General features: G+C 40.7%; 1 protein-coding gene and 1 long non-coding RNA gene across 6 annotated transcripts in view; one reads left to right on the top strand and one right to left on the bottom strand.

Annotated features, from left to right (window-relative positions):
• The window catches only part of MSRA (methionine sulfoxide reductase A), a 295,027-nt gene that overhangs the window by 141,259 nt on the left and 132,963 nt on the right, over positions 1-20,805 (bottom strand). For all 4 annotated transcript variants that reach the window (XM_075860869.1, XM_075860871.1, XM_075860870.1 and 1 more), the window contains one exon: positions 5,383-5,451. In XM_075860869.1, coding sequence (XP_075716984.1) covers positions 5,383-5,451 — 69 coding nt within the window. The remainder of the gene's footprint in view (positions 1-5,382; positions 5,452-20,805) is intronic.
• Positions 11,996-19,613, top strand: LOC142759045 (uncharacterized). Of its 2 annotated transcripts, none has more exons than XR_012883046.1 (4): positions 11,996-12,152; positions 13,959-14,008; positions 15,534-15,795; positions 19,510-19,613. It is a non-coding gene; the product is annotated as an uncharacterized LOC142759045 (long non-coding RNA). The 2 variants fall into 2 exon arrangements; XR_012883047.1 differs by lacking the exon at positions 19,510-19,613 and adding an exon at positions 18,997-19,067.

The following is a 20,805-nucleotide window of genomic DNA, read 5'->3' as shown; positions in this document are numbered from 1 at the left end:
ATAAAACAAAAAGTTCTGACATCCATTTCTAAATATTCAAAACTTGTATTCAGTGCCACTTTTTGCCTAATGTTATTGTGAAGAGCATAACACATTCATTAAATCAATTAAAAGTCATTCAAAACATTCTTTTACGTCAACTTAAACTGGTTCCCCTGCTTTGATAATTAATTTCAATACTTAGGACTTTGAATGCTAAACACACACAAAAAATAAATAAATCACATTTTATAAAGTTGTAGATGAAAGGGTTTTAAAACGCACCCACGGAGTAGAGAACAAAAGTGCAGGAGTATAAAGGGCGTGCGCCGCGGAATGATTGAAAGGTGCTAATGTTACCAGTACAATGCAGAAAACATGTCTGATCGGCACTGTTCAGGAACACGCCGCACTGTACCGTCTGGAACATTCACTATGAACAATAATTACTGGATTAAAAAAAAAAGGCAAGAAAAAAGCAAAGTGAAAATGCAATCAAGCAAGTTAGACATAACTAAGGCCGGAGAAAAAAACAAAAATACTGAAAAAAGATAAAATAGAAAAAAAACAACTAGAATATAAACTACATACACAGTTGAAGTCATAAGTTTACATACACCTTAGCCCAGTGGCTGTTTCCCAAACTCGGGCCCCCCTTCTCCGCCACCGCCGCCATGCCACGCCTAGAGTCAACCCTACCTATCTGCGTGAGCATTGACAAATGTGTGTTACGATACTAATAGTCTCCCTATATGTGTTCCTACATACTGACAGTCCACAACCATCCCTGACACTAGCAGATTGTGTAGCGACACATCCTCCTGACAATAGGAATGATAACAGCCATTTGTCTATTAGTCCTGGACTACACAAATACTTTATGTGGAATAGTGTCATACACTGCGCCACACAGACCTCCCCAGAGATAGTACCACACAGACCCCCCCAGAGATAGCGCCACACAGACCCCCCAGAGATAGCGCCACACAGACCCCCCAGAGATAGCGCCACACAGACCCCCCAGAGATAGCGCCACACAGACCCCCCAGAGATAGCGCCACACAGACCCCCCAGAGATAGCACCACACAGACCCTCCAGAGATAGCACCACACAGACCCCCCAGAGATAGCGCCACACAGACCCCCCAGAGATAGCGCCACACAGACCCCCCAGAGATAGCGCCACACAGACCCACCAGAGATAGCGCCACACAGACTCCCCAGAGATAGCACCACACAGAACCCCCAGAGATAGCACCACACAGACCCCCCAGAGATAGCACCACACAGACCCCCCCAGAGATAGCGCCACACAGACCCTCCAGAGATAGTGCCACACAGACCGCCCCCAGAGACACGCGCCACACAGACTCCCCAGAGATAGCGCCACACAGACCCCACATAGATAGCACCACACAGACGCCCAAGAGATAGCACCACACAGACCCCCCAGAGATAGCGCCACACAGACCCTCCAGAGATAGCGCCACACAGACCCCCCGAGATAACGCCACACAGACCGCCCCCAGAGATACCACACAGACCCCCCAGAGATAGCGCCACACAGACCCCCCAGAGATAGCACCACACAGACCCCCCGAGATAATGCCACACAGACCCCTGGAGATAGCGCCACACAGACCGCCCCCAGAGATAACACCACACAGACCCCCGGAGATCGCGCCACCAAGACACTTGGAGATAACGCCATCAGGGCCCCTGGAGATAGTGACAGTGCCCCCCAGAAATAGCGCCACACCGACCCCCCGGAGATAGCGCCACACAGACCCCTGGAGATAGCGCCACACAGACCCCTGGATATAGCACCAAGGCCCCTGGAGATAGCACCACCAAGACCCCTGGAGATAGCACCACCAAGACCCCTGGAGATAGCACCACCAAGACCCCTGGAGATAGCACCACCAAGACCTCTGGAGATAGCACCACCAAGACCTCTGGAGATAGCGCCCCCAGACCCCTGGGAGGACCCCCACCGATCATATACTGATGACCTATCCTGTGTGCTAAGATTTGGTATAATAAAAAAAAATAACTAGCTCCCACAAAGGGTGGGGATGTTAATCATGGACATCTTAACAGTTACGGACTGGCTTTGCTTTTTGCCTGGTCTGCTTGACATTCAGTACCAAGGCAACAGTGTATGTTGAGGTGGCTAAGGCTTTGTAGGGGGGAGTAAATACCAGTGTTTTTGTATTTTTTGTTATGGATGACACAACGATATCTAGTCGTATGAATGCATCAGATATTAATTACATTACTGAATTTACAAGTGCACATTCCGAACAAACGTGCTCAGTGAACTGAAGCGGGAACAGAGCAGATACATTGCCAGGGACAAAACGGGTATAGGAAGAGGGGCTAAAGAGAAAAAAAATTACCCGATAAGAAGAAAAGATGTGTTCTGTGATGAATGTATGTTATAGAAATGAAACCATTCCTTGGTGCTCCATGTGTATACGTTTCATAACAATACTAATAATTAAAAAAAACATTAAAATGATTCTATGACGTCTTGCAAAAATATTCAACTCCCTTAAAAAAAAGAAAAACCTTAAACAAATATTTGTATTCGTATCGAACCCTCGTGCTGTGGAAGTTCCAAGTTTACACAAAATTTTGGCTCTGACAATTGACCTCTACCCGTAAATCATTCCCCCCAAAAAAAAGTCAACTTTTCTTAAAAAAAAAAAAAAAAAAAAAAAAGTCTTCCTATTTCGAGTAGCACTGGTCAAACTGTGAATCTGAAGGAATACTGCAAAAATAAAAAGTAAAAATAAAATAAAAAATCAAAAAATCGACTTTACGGTAGAGATGGCAAACTGATCTCAACCAGCCCAGAGATGCTTGGCAAAACAGTCAACATATCAAAGCCAGAATACAGGGCTATGCAAGAATTAGAGAATGCTTTACACGTCCCTGCCCCAAGTATCCTTGAGGAAGAAATGGGAGTAGGTGTTCGTCAGGGTCCCCATGGTAAAAACTTTGAGAATAACGGATTGTGATGTACGCGGTCGCGGATCACCGGCTTCTTTTACCCTCCAGAGGCTGCGACCTCTGAACTCCTGTCAGCATCTCACTCACCAGAGGGAGTGCACTGCCCTGTAGTGTTTCGTAAGATGCGCGCGCTTGTCCCCGGCCTTAAAGGGCCAGTGCACGCACCTGTAAATGTTCCCTACCCAATCCCAACAACACCCTGAATTATAAAAATGGCCCTGCCCCTTCCTCCTTGCCTGAGCGTTGTTGTGTCTACCCATGTTCGTTATTGCAAATGGTCCCTTAGTTGTATCCTGTCTTCCCATATCCTGTATCCCGTATCCATTAATTGTGTTTGGTTTCTGAGCGAAGTCTAGTGTTGGAGTCGAGTTCATCCACTGTGCCACGTGTCATATGCCACGCCACGTGTCATCTGTGCCAAATGTCTGCTACTCATCGTGTCTGCTACGCAGAGTGTGTATTTTTCAGGGGAAGTGCTCTTTAACGTTATTTTGTTTGGAATCTCCACTTGTCCATTGAGCGAATTGTACCTGGTTATAAAAGAGTTATTTGTGGCAGAATGACTCGTTGCAGTGGTAATGGGCAGACTTGCTGCCTGGAGTCCATAGTTACATTCAAATGTTTTACCGAGTGATAAAGAAGAACATTATCACAGTATGACCGCGCTCCCGGAGTATTTACATTACGTTAAATTAATCAAGTCCTCCATCCAATTTAATTTGCGGGGCAGCCTGACGTGGCCGTCCATCCTAATTTTGCTTTTATTTATTCACAACAGTGGGGTATACAAGGTCGGCTTTTAATCATCTGAATTTTTGCATTTTCATAAAAAGTAAATGAGTAATTAATACTCAAATTGCAAATTTGCCACCAAACGGTTCCGTATAATTGTTGTAAACAATACACAACAAGTTTTACTACCTGGTGACTAAGAGATGATTGACATTCAGAAAATAAAATAATCACTTAGAAAGCTAAAGGGGTATTCCCAAAATCATAAATTATCACCTATCCAAAGTGGTCCACTGCTAATGTGAGAATGGGGGGTCCCGAACCCCCAGATTCTCCCCAATGCACTCCTTGCAGTGATGAGGAACTTGAAAGGAGCGGTGGTCAAGCATGCGCCTGCCGCTCTATTCACTGTTTGTGAAAATGACAGAAACAGCCGAACACTGTACTCGACTGTTTCCATCATTCCCATAGACATAGACTGAAGCGGCAGTGCACATGCTCGACTGCCAATCCATTCACTGTCCTCCTCACTGTGGTCGAGAAGTGAGGAGGATCTAGTTGCTCGGCACCCCTGTTCTCATGACCAGTGGGGGTTCCAGCAGTGGGGTCCCCATCAATCACAAAATCATCTCTGATCTTGTGGATAGGTGATAATTTATGATTTTGGGAACCGCCCGTTAAATATTGATTTATTTTATATTCATTTAAAATGGTCCATGTACTTTTTAGATACTTTCTAAATAAAGATATTTTTTTATATATTAGGTAGTGCTTTACTTGTACTACTGGTGACTTATACTCTTGATTTGTTATCCGTATATATCTTGATAGGTATTCTATTTCCAGTGTTGATATATATGGATGTTATTGCTGAAACAGGTTTTCTGTTTGGCCTGGAATTTATAGGTATTGATACTTTTAAGATACATTTAGGATTTTCATCTACAAGCCAGAGCAGAGAGTGGCTACAAAGACGCTCTGGAGGACCCAGCATGGCCATTCATTACATGGACCGTGGATTGATTTTAATAGGAAAAGTGTAATGCTTAATTTCCCCTGTGGTGGCACTGAAAGGAAAATGAAGACTTGTTGCCAGGTTCCCCCACAGATTACAGGTGAACTCTGGGGGTCCCAATAGCAGAACAGCCTGTGATTAACTTATAATCGGAAGATCCCCACAACAAAAAGGGACTGTCCAAAGCGAACAACCAAAATTATAGTAGGACTACAATTGTTAACTCAGTAGCAACCGAACCCAAAAGTGGCTACTCTATAACTTCTTTAGAAGTTTCACGACATTGAAAGATGGCGTAACTCTATATTTATTTGACAATAATAAGTTGACGGGGTTGTCTCACCCCAACAATCCCCGTCTATATGCCCTATTCGGGACCCCCTTTATGTCTCGGAAAGGAGAGCCACTCTGTAAGATCGTCTCCCGTTCTGGTCGACTTGGATTGTCCACGCATTACATGGATGGTAGGTCAAATGGGCTTCTGTTTGCCGGGGTTAAGAGAAGCTGGACCCATAGCAATCACTCAGCTTCTTTCTAAAAAGTGGTGGTCTCTACTATCTTTATTTCAGATAAATCCAGAAAAATGGAAATTCTTAAAATATGTTTTGCTAGTTTTTAAAGAAATATTTTGTAGTACTTACCAAATATTGCCATCTGCGTCCCTTCGGGAAATGGTTCAACTGTTGAATTGCCATTAACATAGTGTTTCACTGAAAAATATAAACACAAAATTTCCTGTCACCAATAGCTGTAGGATGTGTGATGTGTCTATAATGAAACTTTAACTAAAGGTGACCCTAATTTCCAAAACTTTTTTTGCCAGTTCGTCGACATTTCCAATAATGTTGATGAAAAGAATAGGAGCTGCCGACTGCGCTATCCTTTCCGTCTAAAATAACAGAAACCGGACGGATGCAATTATAAGTCAGTAAGGTCCATCAGGGTTCATCGGTATCCTTCCAAAATGTATTTGCCATTGCTATGACTCCAGAAACCATGACTCTAATGTAAAGGTCCTTCTACATGGGCCAATTATCGGGCAAACAAACGTTCGCAGAACGCTCGTTCCAGATCATTGCCCTGTGTAAAAAGGGCAAATGCTCGATCATCGACTGATCGTATCGTTTATGCAGCCAGAAATATTAGCATTGTCGGCAACACATCTCCCTGTATAAACATGTAGACGTGCTGCTGACACTATGGGAATGCATTTGGACGAGCGATCGTAGTAACAAGCGCTCGTTCCCATACATTATGGATCTTAGCTCCTTGTGAAAGTATCAAACGAGTGCCGATAAATGAGCTGCCTCGTAGATCGGCGCTCGTTTACACGACCCACGTCAGGCCGTGTAATAGGACCTTAAGTAGAGCCTTAGACACACATAGGACAAATAAAACAATATAAAACAACAAAAACATGGACAATATAATTACACTATTAAAAACAGATATACAAAAAAATAAAAATAAATTATACAACTATTATCACAGAATTATACTATAAATCCTAAAAATAAAAGACAAACAAAATGATGTAATACAGTTCTACGTTTATTCCCCGGTTCATTTTTGCAGTGCAGCTTAGAAAACTAAAAATGAAATCTGACTTGAATGCACTTTGTAGACGGTGACAGCTTCGAGAGCCTTACAGGAGAACTACCGGAAGATCAATAAAGCGAGGTACAAAAATTAGAAAAGAAAAAAAAATGAAATCTCTCATTCGTGTGGGGTTGAGGTTACAAGATTCAGGTGAGAAGAGCTTCTCCATCTGTATCCCTATGACAATACTTTGGATATGTTCACACGGCTTATTTACGGACGTAATTCTGGCGTTTTCCGCCTCGAATTACGTCCGAAAATGCGGCTCGATAGCGTCGGCAAACATCTGCCCATTGAAAGCAATGGGTTTTACGTTGGTCTGTTCCCACGAGACGTAAATTTACACGTCGCTGTCAAAAGACGGCGCGTGAATAGACGCCCGCGTCAAAGAAGTGCCTGTCACTTCTTCAGATGTAAATGGAGCCGTTTTCCATTGACTCCATGGAAAAACAGCTCCATTTACGTCCGTAATTGACGCAGCGAAAAGCACCTCAATATGCCAGGACGGCTGAAATTACAGAGCTGTTTTCTCCTGAAAACAGCCCCGTAATTTCAGCCGTAAGGGACGCTGCCGTGTGAACATACCCTTACTGCTCTTCCTGCTTCTAGGATCATAAGATATATGTAGGAAAAGAAAATGGCTTACGTGCATGACCGGTTTTCTATCTAGCTGTGCAAATTTTATAGAATGTAAAGAATTACTGCAGCACATAGAAGGGATGACTAAAAAAACATCAGATTGTCCATGGATCCCATCAAAAATTACGATATCTGCCACAGGTAGACTGATCATTCGGGCATTACGACAATGCCAAGGTCCCATGGACAGTGCGGGCCCACAGCTTCTTGGTCAGTTAGAACTCGAAGTACAGGGCTCCTCAAAGGCGTTTTTGTTTTACCCAAATCAAGTGTATCATAGGTATAATGGTTGATAAGGTGCCCATGCTTTGATGCCCAAGTCACAATCCACCTCTTGTATCTGCCAACAATTACCTAATGTCCTTGGCCAGTCCATCAGGTGGAGATATGGCTCTGCGTTATGTAATAGGGAGTGTTCTGTATGGTGATATCGTGTTCCATTAGGCAAAAATTCTCTAAAAATGCATGTGGGGGGGGGGGCTGTCCCCATAAAGCCCTAGACATGACTCAAACCCTAAACACAGTCAAACTAAGTAGAGTAGAAAATCCAACTTTAAGCCTACCATTCGCTGAACCAAACGTCTATCTTTAACGTAGACCGTACACGATGGAACCATCCAATTGTGACAGGATCGGCCAATAATCTAATGTATATGGGGGAAGCTGAATGTCTTGTAGGATAAGTGCTTGGTCAATAGATATCTTATGTGTATGGTCATCTTACTTGTAATGGAGGAACATACCTCATGGCTCAGTTCTCGGCTTCGTTTATTGTAGAACTGGGGTCTTGGATTTTAATCTGACCAGGGGCAACATCTAGATGGAGTTTTTGTGTTCACCCCATAAGAGAAGCCAAATTGGATACAGGGACTGAGATGATTACAGGGCATTTTGGGACCATAGAAACTTTCATAAAACCTCACACGTTCTTCAATTCCTTTAGCAGAAGTGCTCAGTCTTATTTTGCATAGAGGATTAAGGGCCCATTAAAATGTCCCTGACTGCAGGATTACAGCACCGCAGGAGTAAAGTTACCAGAGAAATGTTAATGTATAATTTAAAACAGATATTTTGCTTTCATCAATAAAACACCCCATGATCTCCGGAATTTAGTAGAGAATTCAATTAGAAGAGATTGCAGTGACCTTTCTCCGCCTCTCCGTTCTGAAGCGGTAATATTGCTCGTAATAATACCGGTAGAGCGCCATCTCAACGAGGTGCCCGATTCAGGGACGGAGCTTTTATTGGAGGTTTAGTTTTCACTTAGTGGAGTTTGTAACCTATGATCAAGTAACAGGTGGTTTTATTAATCCACCACATACTAACACTACTGTAGGACCCCCTATGCTTGTATATAAGGAAACTGCACATAAAGCAATTCCCCAAAACACTTCTCTCATCCGTATCTCCCTTTATGAACAAGTGTGATGTCAGTACAAGATGTTTTATGGCAGTCTGTGTCACCATAAACAGAATACAGGCTGCCGTCAACAGATTATTGGAAGGTTCTAACTCATAAATAAGGTAAAAAGTAAGGTACACGCAAATATAAATTTACGTGCTTGCTTGCGCCAAAAAACAGCTGAAGGGATTGTACCATTCAATGATTGTTCGTCAGGAAATCCGACCACTGTGACCCTTGCTGATCACTAGAACAAAGTGGAAAATTCGATGCCACTTCTTCTCCTGTCGTCTTTTTATGGTGCACCCTCCATTTGTCTACCAGCCATGGCTTCTAAGGTTTAACGGCGCAGATCACAGCTATCCTGTCACCACGGGATGTTGGCTGTCAACTACAGCTGACTCCCAAGGGTGATGGGGCAGGCACAACTTCTGAGCCTGTGGCATCACGGCACCGTACATGTATGACACTGTGTGGGAAGGGGTTAATCATGTGTAGAACATCTTTGAAAGAGTATTATTCCATCGTGTCTCCCATTCTTTGCCAAAACTTTATATCAAACCAATCTAATGGCTCATGCACACGGCTGTATTATAGATTCAAGTTGTACATAGCTTGCTACAGGTTCACACTGTACCTCCATTTACCATTGATTCCTTAGGAATCCTCACATGGTCCATTGCATGACGTAACGCATGGTTAATCTCCCATAGACGCATTGCCATAGGGCGGAACATGCCTATGAGTCTATAATACAGATCCCCTTTAAGGAATTTGTGCCGCCATACAGAGCCTGCACATGCAAATTTTGGTCCTTGGGCTGAGAGGCAGCCTACTGCAGCAGCAACCCCCCTCCTCGACTGCTATGCCTGTAACAGGAGACCAGGCTTGCTAAGCTACCTTTTTAGCGAAATCTCCCCCATGGGAAATAGATGGGCCATAAGGAAAGGGACTTCTGTTCTGTTCTCTGCCAGGTTTCTGTAGAATTCTTGTTCAGTGACAAAAGAGATAAGTGCTCCCATTTTCTCTCAATCATTTCTAGGTGTAGTGGCCCTTTAAGAATAGGCCTGCACCCGAATTATGGTCTTTATACTTACTACGTTCTCCACACTAATCATCCATGAGACTCGGCGTCTTATATTAGTTCTGTTCAGGTTCTGCCTCGTAAGCTGGCTTCAGTGTGTACCATTTGAGACGTTATGACAGGCGTGCCCGGTCGGGGAGGTCTCCAATGTGGGAATGAGTGGTGGCCAATCACAATTTCCAAACATTCCTTCTCTATAGAAAGGTAATAACCATTTTCTTCCCTGAGCCGAGTTTCCCTATAATCAGACTGTTGAGTGTTACCGGTGTCAAGTCCTCGCAGAATCAATCAGTCGCCTATTGTTTGTGTTTACCGGTAGACTCGAATGCAGCCACCTACCTTCCGGCTTCATTAAAATGTGTGGCACCCTCCGCTCAAAAAACGAGCCACACAACCATTTTCACAGCCCATTAAACTGATTTTAATTGATTCTTTGTTCTTACATCTGTAAAATTGTCTAGATGAGAGTAAACGAGACCAGGAGGCGTCCTTGCTTAGCCGCCCTTGAACAGCCAAAGAGGAAAAAAAGAACACAGTCGGAAAAGTTTTCTAATAAAACCAAAATAAAAGAACAATTTTTGACTCTTGTAAATTAAAAAAAAAAGTAAATGAAACATCTAAATACAGAGTATTAAAGATGGAGAGGACGACTAGGAGATGAACAATGGCTACCAGAATAGAGTTCTCTCCGGAAGATTGAATGGTTGTTACACTTACTCCTCCATTGTGGGTTGCAATAGCCTAATTCATATTGGAAAAATAACAAATTTTCCAAAATCAACCTTACTTAAATATGTACCTCCCTTCTTCCACACAACACTGAGGGGAAGATGGACAGAAAACACTCACACTTAAGGGGTTATTCCCATCTAGGACATTTATGGCATATCCACAAGAAAGCGAGGTCCCCTGACCCCCATCCGGTCTCGTGAGAAAGCAGACGGAGAATGAATGGAGAGGCGGCCACTCATGTGCACGTCTCTCTCCATTCTGTTCTATGGAAGTTACAGAAACAGCCGAGCTGGGATCTGCATCTATCAGACATTTATGGCATATTTTACACGGATATAGCATGTACTGTATGTCATAGGCTCCATGCACACAACTGTGAAACCACAGACCGTAATACGGTCCACGGTTTTACAGACCTATTCAGTTCTATTGGCCGTGGACACCTTTCCGTATCACTACGGATGGATGTCCATGCCATAGAACAGTGTCTGGAATTATGGAGCAGGTCTGTTTTTTAGTGTTTTACGCAGACGGCCGTGCCCACAATTGCGGCCCGTCATTATGGGCACGCTCGTGAGCATGGAGCCTGAGGCTCCATGCACACGACCGTATTTTCATCTATCATTAAATACTGTCCGTAAATACGGATCCGTAATTCATCTGCATTTACCGATTAGTATCCGCAAATACGGTCTGTATTTCATCTGTATTTAATTCTGTTTATACGGATCCGTAAAAAAAAAGAGGGAGGTCACAAATGTCATCAACATGTTGCCTAGCAACACTTCCGGAAATCCGTAGCCGTCCGTATTTACGGAAGCTCCCATAGACATCTATGGGAGAGTCAGTGCCGTAATTACGGACAAGAATAGGACCGGTTCTATCATTTTTTCAGCAGGGACACCCATCCGTAAAAGTTCTGAAAGGCCTCTGTGGCCAATAGAAATGAATCAGTCCGTAATAACTGTCCACAATTACTGATGAAAAATACGGTCGTGTGCATGGGGCCTTAGATGGGAATAACCTTTTAGGCTGCCTTCACACAAGCTGCACTTTTTAGGAAAAACGCCACGGAATTCTCTCTGCAGTGCTGGTTAAGTGGATGGAGAAAGTCCGGCACATCACTGCTGCTGGAAAGTAAAGAAAGACCAGCGGCGGACAACGGGAGTATCGGCGTTGAAGTGGCGGCGGATTTAACAGCTGGACTCTTGTAGCACCCCTTTATATAAGAACCCACTGTTCAGAGGTGTAGCTTAGAGCTCCTGGGCCCCTCATACACAACATGCCATTAATAATATCGCTATCGATTTTTTTTTTTCCTACAGGACCAGGGTCATAGTGTGACTGCAATCTCTGCACATCCTATACACTGAATGTGGTCCTAATTTCTTAAAGACTATACGCTGCAGAATGCAAATCACTAGCTCTGTACAAACACTGATCAAGCGGGGAATACTGGGAGATTTTATTCTGAAGACTGCAGAATTGTGAATACAGCTCTAGAGTACAACACAGGCTGTAACGTAAGTAATGAATTTCCAAAATGGTTCCTTCTGCATGTATACTGGAATATGGGGTTAATTGGTGAATGAACCCTTAACGACATGTCAATGAAACATATAACAGTCTGATAGATGACGGACGTGCAGCTGAGACCACCACCGACCTAGAGAACAGGTCAGGACCAACCATGGATATTGTAGTGGCTGCGCTTGTGAGGTCACTCTTCAATGAAATAAAAGGGAGTGATGGAATCCTAAGAAAGTTCCACTTCTTGAACATTCAGCACCAGTATCGGTGTACAATCTGCTGAACCCTCGTCAGATCAACATCAGATATTATCAGATTACGGGCTGGTTTACGTCTGTATACTTTTTTATATGGAATAGCATAGTAGACTTCGCTATACCATACTACGGGATCCCACAAAAAATAATAAACCACGCAGCCAATAGGTGAGGTGGGCCACTGTATGGCATACATCACAGCCATTGCTTTCACGTATACGCCAAGGACATTTTATGAGCTATTCTTGACATATACATTAAATAGAAGCCATCATTGCCCATGGGTGACTGATACAGAACAGAGGGCGTTCGACATCCATAGGCTATGATGGTCCGTTTACCGTATACGTCATAAAAGGTCATGAGAATTCATGACGTACTTTTTTTGTATGGGTGTCAAATGCCCCAGTGAGGCATCTGTCCCAGCTTATATTTAACGTATATGTTTGGAGCTTTTCCCGGCGTATACTTGAAAGTAGTCCGAAATACAAGATGTGAATGGGGGCCTTACTGCTTCTGCACATTACTGCTGACACACCACATTTAATGCTCTAAATGCAAAGCGCCACAAAGAGTTAACAGCAATCATCCATCAACCCGCTCCCAATCTTCCTAGTGCTGCCGGCTATTCCTTATCTATACCCTACTTTCCTCTGGACTCTTGGAAACTCAATAAGTAATTACCATTCACCTCTGGCTGTTCCACTCCATTAGGTCCAGCATTGATGACTCAGGAGATGTCCGGCTGATACAAGGACAGGGAAGGGTCCATGTCACCGAGCCCACAACAAGGAAATCACACATAAGCTCATCTACCTCGAAGACATTAGTCTCGAAATGCTGAGATAAACCTTTTTTCTTTTAATCTTCGGATCATTCGGCTGTTGAGATTTTGACCGGATGCTCAGTCTGTTGGGAGATACAGATCCTGACTCGATATGTTGGGCCTCTTCCATTATTGATGAATAGTTCCACTGGAGCTTAACTTCTGAGCCTTCAGGAGTCACTTTTTGAACTATGACCATTCCGTGTAAATTGTGTTCCTCTTCATGGGATGTCACCTCATTATCTCTCCTTATACACCGGTGGGTGAACACTGATATGGATCAGGACACAGTATGACAGATTTAATAAAATTTTGTTTTAAGAATGACAGAAAGAAGAAAGTCTGGGATATCAAACCGATAAGAACTTCCCAATAATTGACTCAATCCAAGGCCTCATGCACACGGCCGTGATTTCCGGGTCGGCCGGCCACGGAGTGACAGCCGCGAGCCGCCCGCAAATCGTGGGCTGTGCACATGGCCGCGGCCATTATTTTCAATGAGCCTGGACCACAGAACACAGCCGTAATAAGACTTGCCCCTTCTTTTTGCGGTCCAGGCTCCGGGGCCATGCATGGACCGTGAAAACCACGGTCGTGTGCATGGCCCCATAGGATTGAATGGGGCCGCAATTTACGCGTGGATTTTCGGGGGAATTGCGGCCGCAAAAGCACGTTCATGTGCATGGGGCCTAACACCTGAATTCATGACACATTACATAGACACACTTCAGATCCCTTTACCACAGTAGACTGACACTAGATCTCTGAACTCTTAGATCATCACCTCAATTGCACCTCCTGCCCTTCCATCTGGAACATAAACCTCAGTTTTATTTCTTTGGCTTATCTTAATGATGTATCACTCCATGTATAATGTCTTGTGTCAAATATAGGTTCCATACATATGGTTTCTCACAGAGCTAACCAGAACCCTACTCTGAAACAGTGCTATCTACAGATGGGTGTCATTAGGTTTGGCTAATAATCTGTCATGTTTCAAGGCTCTATAAAGGGTCGGAGGGTAGCTGCCTCTAGGTGGCACTAGAGAAAAAATGTACTTCCTGCTGGAGGACAGCCATTTTGAATTGTTATATCTGATCTTTTGTGCTCTTCTCTCAGTCATTCATTTGTACATTTTCCCGATGTAGGAGCCTCTGTTCTCCGAAAGCTTGCAGTTAGAAGTTGCCAACCAATTAAGGTATCACTTCTGTAATCATTTTTATTTTTTGACACAAAAATAATTAACATCACATCCTCTTCTTTCTGTTTTCTCCTAAACTGGCTTGTTGCACACACAACGCAAACCCAAAATCGGATTTTAAGGTGTACCGCTGCTGGATGCACAGTAACCTACTGTAATCTGTGTGGGAACCTGGTAGTAAGTGTTAAATTTCTCTGCAGCCCCAACACAGGGGAAATAAAGCGTCTTAAATATCCCATTGAAATCGATGGGCTGTCCATGTAATAAATGCACATCGCAGGTCCTCCAGAGTAAGAGACGCTATTTGTATTCCAGAATTCTCCAATAGGGAATGTCAAGTTCAAAAAATTCCACCTGCTGTCTGGTCCAAATATAGGAGGAAACAAAAAAAATGGGGCGTCCTCAGTGTTAACAGTATTATGTGCAGAGTGCGTGCAGGGGGCGGGCAGAACAGGAAGTCTCTCAGTTGCAGTTTCAGCCAGTAGGTGCAATGCAGGAAGTGATGTCAGAGAAGGGGGGAGTCAATTTGGTAACTGCTGCTGTAGAGTTCCGTAACAGCAGTTGTTGTCATTGCCTGTGGTGTTAAGGACCAATAGTGTATAGAGAACCTTGCAAACGGGGACCGGAGTGAAATAATTAACGGTAAGAATTGGATTAAAAAATGATACTATACGAGACTCTTAACTTACCACAACAACAGTACCGACCAGAAAGCAGGAGCGCCTCTCCGAGCCCGATGTTAGAGTATAACAGTACTGACATTTTAATGAAAATTTGCAGCGTTTCACTTTAAAGGTAAATCCATGCTTTAAAGAAGGTCCACTTTGGACAAGCCCTTTTTTTTTTTTTTTTTTTAGACGGGTCCCTCAACAGTCAGTTGTCCTATTGTGATCCTAAGCCATGAGCTATAATCTGTGGGAAAGTCTAGCAGCAAGTGCTCAATTTCCCTGCAGTGCCACCACAGGAGGAATGAGGTATTACAAAATTTTCATATAAGTCAATGGCCTGTCAATGTAATGTACAGATATGCTGGGTCCTACAAAATGAGGGACATTCTTAGATGACAATGTCAGATTTTTTACTTTAACGAGTGGAAGTAATCTAGAGATCGTGAATGGCCTCACTGTCATCAGACAAAGGTTATCAGATCATTCGTGTTTGGACAATTAGTGTTGGGAAAAATATGGCAACCACTCTGCGCATGGCACTTTATAGTTCACCCTGTACTGTTTACTGGGAGGAAGGGGAAGAGCAAAGTTCAAGTAGGTAACATTTACTTTGTTTGGCCCGATTTTGCTATGTAGACTAGACTATTATACAATTAAAGTAATTAGTCTGAATTTGGGACACTTGATGTTACGGTTACGGAAGGTCCATAGATCTGCAGATTTCCTCTGCTGAACTAGCAGACCTGTATTATTAGACAGTGTGCAAACACAATAACTGAACAGACACACAATGTCCTAGAGATCTGATTGTCTGCTACTATTTGCTCTAATTTAAGAGAGTCTTCTCATTTTAGGTACTTCATTCAACAACGTTCAGGATATCAACATCATTAGACCGTCCTACAGAGGATAAGAACGGCAACCAAATTCAAGGCTTTGCTGCCCCCATAAGGCTGAATATAAGAGAACCGGAGATTCAGAGAATAATGCCCTAGTGGTGTAATAAGGGGAGGCGAAGAATAATGAAAAACAGGTTTAATGAGAGGATGAGAAAGACATGGATAAAATATGAAGAGGGAAAACTAAAAAGCATAAGATGAATGGTGATTGGATGAGGTAAATAGAAAGCAATTCTAGTCAAATGAAAAATTATATCTATCTATACAATTCATATTATTATCCTTAATAAACCAGTCTTACAATACTTTTATACTTGTACATAGGGGGCAGTATTATAGTAGTTATATTCTTGTATATAGGGGGCAGTATAATAGTAGTTATATTCTTGTATATAGGAGCAGTATTATAGTAGTTATATTCTTGTATATAGGGGGCAGTATTATAGTGGTTATATTCTTGTATATAGGGGGCAGTATTATAGTAGTTATATTCTTGTATATAGGAGGCAGTATTATAGTAGTTATATTCTTGTACATAGGGGCAGTATTATAGTATTTATATTCTTGTATATGGAGCAGTATTATAGTAGTTATATTCTTGTATATAGGAGGCAGTATTATAGTAGTTATATTCTTGTACATAGGGGCAGTATTATAGTAGTTATATTCTTGTACATAGGGGCAGTATTATAGTAGTTATATTCCTGTATATAGGAGCAGTATTATAGTAGTTATATTCTTGTATATAGGAGCAGTATTATAGTAGTTATATTCTTGTATATAGGGGCAGTATTATAGTAGTTATATTCTTGTATATAGGAGCAGTATTATAGTAGTTATATTCTTGTATATAGGGGCAGTATTATAGTAGTTATATTCTTGTATATAGGAGCAGTATTATAGTAGTTATATTCTTGCATATAGGGGCAGTATTATAGTAGTTATATTCTTGTATATAGGGGGCAGTATTATAGTAGTTATATTCTTGTATATAGGGGGCAGTATTATAGTAGTTATATTCTTGTATATAGGGGCAGTATTATAGTAGTTATATTCTTGTATATAGGAGCAGTATTATAGTAGTTATATTCTTGTATATAGGGGCAGTATTATAGTAGTTATATTCTTGTATATAGGAGCAGTATTATAGTAGTTATATTCTTGTATATAGGGGCAGTATTATAGTAGTTATATTCTTGTATATAGGGGGCAGTATTATAGTAGTTATATTCTTGTATATAGGGGGCAGTATTATAGTAGTTATATTCTTGTATATAGGAGGCAGTATTATAGTAGTTATATTCTTGTACATAGGGGCAGTATTATAGTAGTTATATTCTTGTATATGGAGCAGTATTATAGTAGTTATATTCTTGTATATAGGAGGCAGTATTATAGTAGTTATATTCTTGTACATAGGGGCAGTATTATAGTAGTTATATTCTTGTACATAGGGGCAGTATTATAGTAGTTATATTCCTGTATATAGGAGCAGTATTATAGTAGTTATATTCTTGTATATAGGAGCAGTATTATAGTAGTTATATTCTTGTATATAGGAGCAGTATTATAGTAGTTATATTCTTGTATATAGGAGCAGTATTATAGTAGTTATATTCTTGTATATAGGGGGCAGTATTATAGTAGTTATATTCTTGTATATAGCGAGCAGTATTATAGTAGTTATATTCTTGTATATAGGGGTTAGTATTATAGTAGTTATATTCTTGTATATAGGAGCAGTATTATAGTAGTTATATTCTTGTATATAGGAGCAGTATTATAGTAGTTATATTCTTGTATATAGGAGCAGTATTATAGTAGTTATATTCTTGTATATAGGGGCAGTATTACAGTAGTTATAGTCTTGTATATAGGAAGCAGTATTATAGTAGTTATATTATTGTATATAGGAGGCAGTATTATAGTAGTTATATTATTGTATATAGGGGGCAGTATTATAGTAGTTATATTCTTGTATATAGGGGTAGTATTATAGTAGTTATATTCTTGTATATAGGGGCAGTATTATAGTAGTTATATTCTTGTATATAGGTGCAGTATTATAGTAGTTATATTCTTGTGTATAGGGGCAGTATTATAGTAGTTATATTCTTGTATATAGGGGCAGTATTATAGTAGTTGTATTCCTGTATATAGGAGGCAGTATTATAGTAGTTATATTCTTGTATATAGGGGGGCAGTATTACAGTAGTTATATTCTTGTATATAGGAGCAGTATTTTAGTAGTTATATTCTTGTATATAGGAGAAGTATTATAGTAGTTATATTCTTGTATATAGGGGGCAGTATTATAGTAGTTATATTCTTGTATATAGGAGAAGTATTATAGTAGTTATATTCTTGTACATAGGGGCAGTATTATAGTAGTTCTATTCTTGTATATAGGGGCAGTATTATAGTAGTTATATTCTTGTATATATAAGAGCATTATTATAGTAGTTATATTCTTGTACATGGAGGCACTATCATAGTAGTTATATTCTTGCATATAGGGGTAGAATTATAGTAGTTATATTCTTGTATATAGGGGGCAGTATTATAGTAGTTATATTCTTGTATAGAGGAGCAGTATTATAGTAGTTATATTCTTGTATATAGGGGTCAGTATTATAGTAGTTATATTCTTGTATATAGGGGGCAGTATTATAGTAGTTATATTCTTGTATATAGAGGCAGTATTATAGTAGTTATATTCTTGTATATAGGAGCAGTATTATAGTAGTTATATTCTTGTATATAGGAGCAGTATTATAGAAGTTATATTCTTGTATATAGGAGCAGTATTATAGTAGTTATATTCTTGTACATAGGAGTAGTATTATAATAGTTATATTCTTGTATATAAGAGCAGTATTATAGTAGTTATATTCTTGTATATAGGGGGCAGTATTATAGTAGTTATATTCTTGTATATAGGGGGCAGTATTATAGTAGTTATATTCTTGTATATAGGGGGCAGTATTATAGTAGTTATATTCTTGTATATAAGGGCAGTATTATAGTCGTTATATTCTTGTATACAGGAGCAGTATTACAGTAGTTATATTCTTGTATATACGGGGCAGTATTATAGTAGTTATATTCTTGTATATAGGGAGCAGTATTATAGTAGTTATATTCTTGTATATAGGGGGCAGTATTATAGTGGTTATATTCTTGTATATAGGGGGCAGCATTATAGTAGTTATATTCTTGTATATAGGGGGCAGTATTATAGTAGATATATTCATGTACATAGAGGGCAGTATTATAGTCCACCCCAAATGAGCCAATTTTACTAGTCAAAGTGTTTGTCTCCTTGGTATGAACCATCTTAGCCATTAAATTGAATATTCAGTCACTTCTACGGATAGAGAAGTAAAACGCAGGTAAAACAATGTATTATTTCAAATAGGACCCACAGCTTTGATTCCTACAATCGCCTCCTCCCGTCTGAATACATAACAAGATTTTAATGCCGGATGCTCGACACCAGGGCTGCAGTAAAACAAAGACAATTGTATTAATAAACTCTTGAAGCGGCAGACATAATGTGTCATCTTCATTGAAATACTGCACATTATGGAGCTGTCGCCGGGGCTTATCAGGGTAATTTACTATGTTCCATATACACAACAACATGTTTTATTAATAAGCAGCTGCTCTCACATAACCCTGCTATATTTAGGCTCCATATTTATGGAATAGCCTACCGCAGGAGCTGGTCACAGCAGGGACAGTAGATGGCTTTAAAAAAGGGTTAGATAATTTCCTAGAACAAAAAAATATTAGCTCCTATGTGTAGAAATTTTTCCTTCCCTTTTCCCTTCCCTTGGTTGGACTTGATGGAGATGTGTCTTTTTTCAGCCGTACTAACTATGTAACTATGTAACTATGTAACTATGTAATATATTCTCCATCTCTATAGCAGGACTCCCTATAACGGCAGGATCACTAAGCCCTGTCTGGTAAGAGACCTCGTTTCGGCACATAATTAGGACGTTGCTGCGGATGCTCCGCGACTATCAAATATCATAGGGAGAAGGTGAAAAATTTGCTCTGGTCTTAAAACGTAAAATCGGTTGTGTATTATCCCGCTTCAGGTTTAATTCTTTTTGACTATAATTTACAATTGACATCTCGATCCCGACATAAAATAATACTGGTCTACTTTTAAGAAATCACTTCTGGGCGACTTAGAACTTTGCGCGCTGCTCAATATTTTTCAGACCTATGCCCTGGTCCTTTAAAATAAATGTCACACCCCAATAACGTCTCCAACCTAATGTACATGAACACATAACATTTCCTCGGCCACCATACCCCCTTAACCCCTTCCCTCTTTAGCCACTTTTGACCTTCCTGACCGAGCCTCATTTTTCAAATCTGACATGTGTCACTTTATGTGGTAATAACTCCGGAATGCTTTCACCTATCTAAGCGATTCTGAGATTGTTTTCTCGTGACACATTGGACTTTAAGTTATTGGCAAAATTTGCTCGATATGTTCAGTATTTAATTGTGAAAAACACCAAAATTTAGCGAAAAATTGCAAAAATTAGCATTTTTCTCAATTTAAATGTATCTGCTTGTAAGACAGGCAGTTATGCCACACAAAAACGTTGGTAATTAACATCCCCCATATGTCTACTTTAGATTGGCATTGTTTTTTTAACATCCTTTTATTTTTCTATGACATCACAAGGCTTAGAACTTTAGCAGCAATTTCTCACATTTTCAAGAAAATTTCAAAAGGCCATTTTTACAGGGGCCAGTTCAGTTGTGAAGTGGATTTTAGGGCCTTATATATTAGAAACCCCCAAAAAGTCACCCCATTTTAAAAACTTCACCCCTCAAAGTATTCAAAGCAGCATTTAGAAAATGTCTTAACCCTTTACACATGTCACAGGAATGAAAGCAAAGTAGAGGTGAAATTTACAAATTTCATATTTTTTTGCAGAAATAAATTTTTAGTACAATTTTTTTTATAACACAGAAGGTTTTACCAGAGAAATGCAACTCAATATTTGTTGCCCAGTTTCAGGAAATATCCCACATGTGGCCGTAGCGTGCTACTGGAATGAAGCACCGGCCTCAGAAGCAAAGGAGCACCTAGTGGCTTTTGGGGCCTTATTTTTGTTAGAATATATTTTAGGCACCATGTCAGGTTTGAAGGGCTCTTGCGGTGCCAAAACAGTAAAAATCCCCCAAAAGTGACCCCATC

This window comes from Rhinoderma darwinii, chromosome 4 (assembly GCF_050947455.1).
Source record: "Rhinoderma darwinii isolate aRhiDar2 chromosome 4, aRhiDar2.hap1, whole genome shotgun sequence".
Lineage (NCBI taxonomy): Eukaryota > Metazoa > Chordata > Amphibia > Anura > Rhinodermatidae > Rhinoderma > Rhinoderma darwinii.
This window is presented reverse-complemented; position numbering and strand designations above follow the sequence as displayed.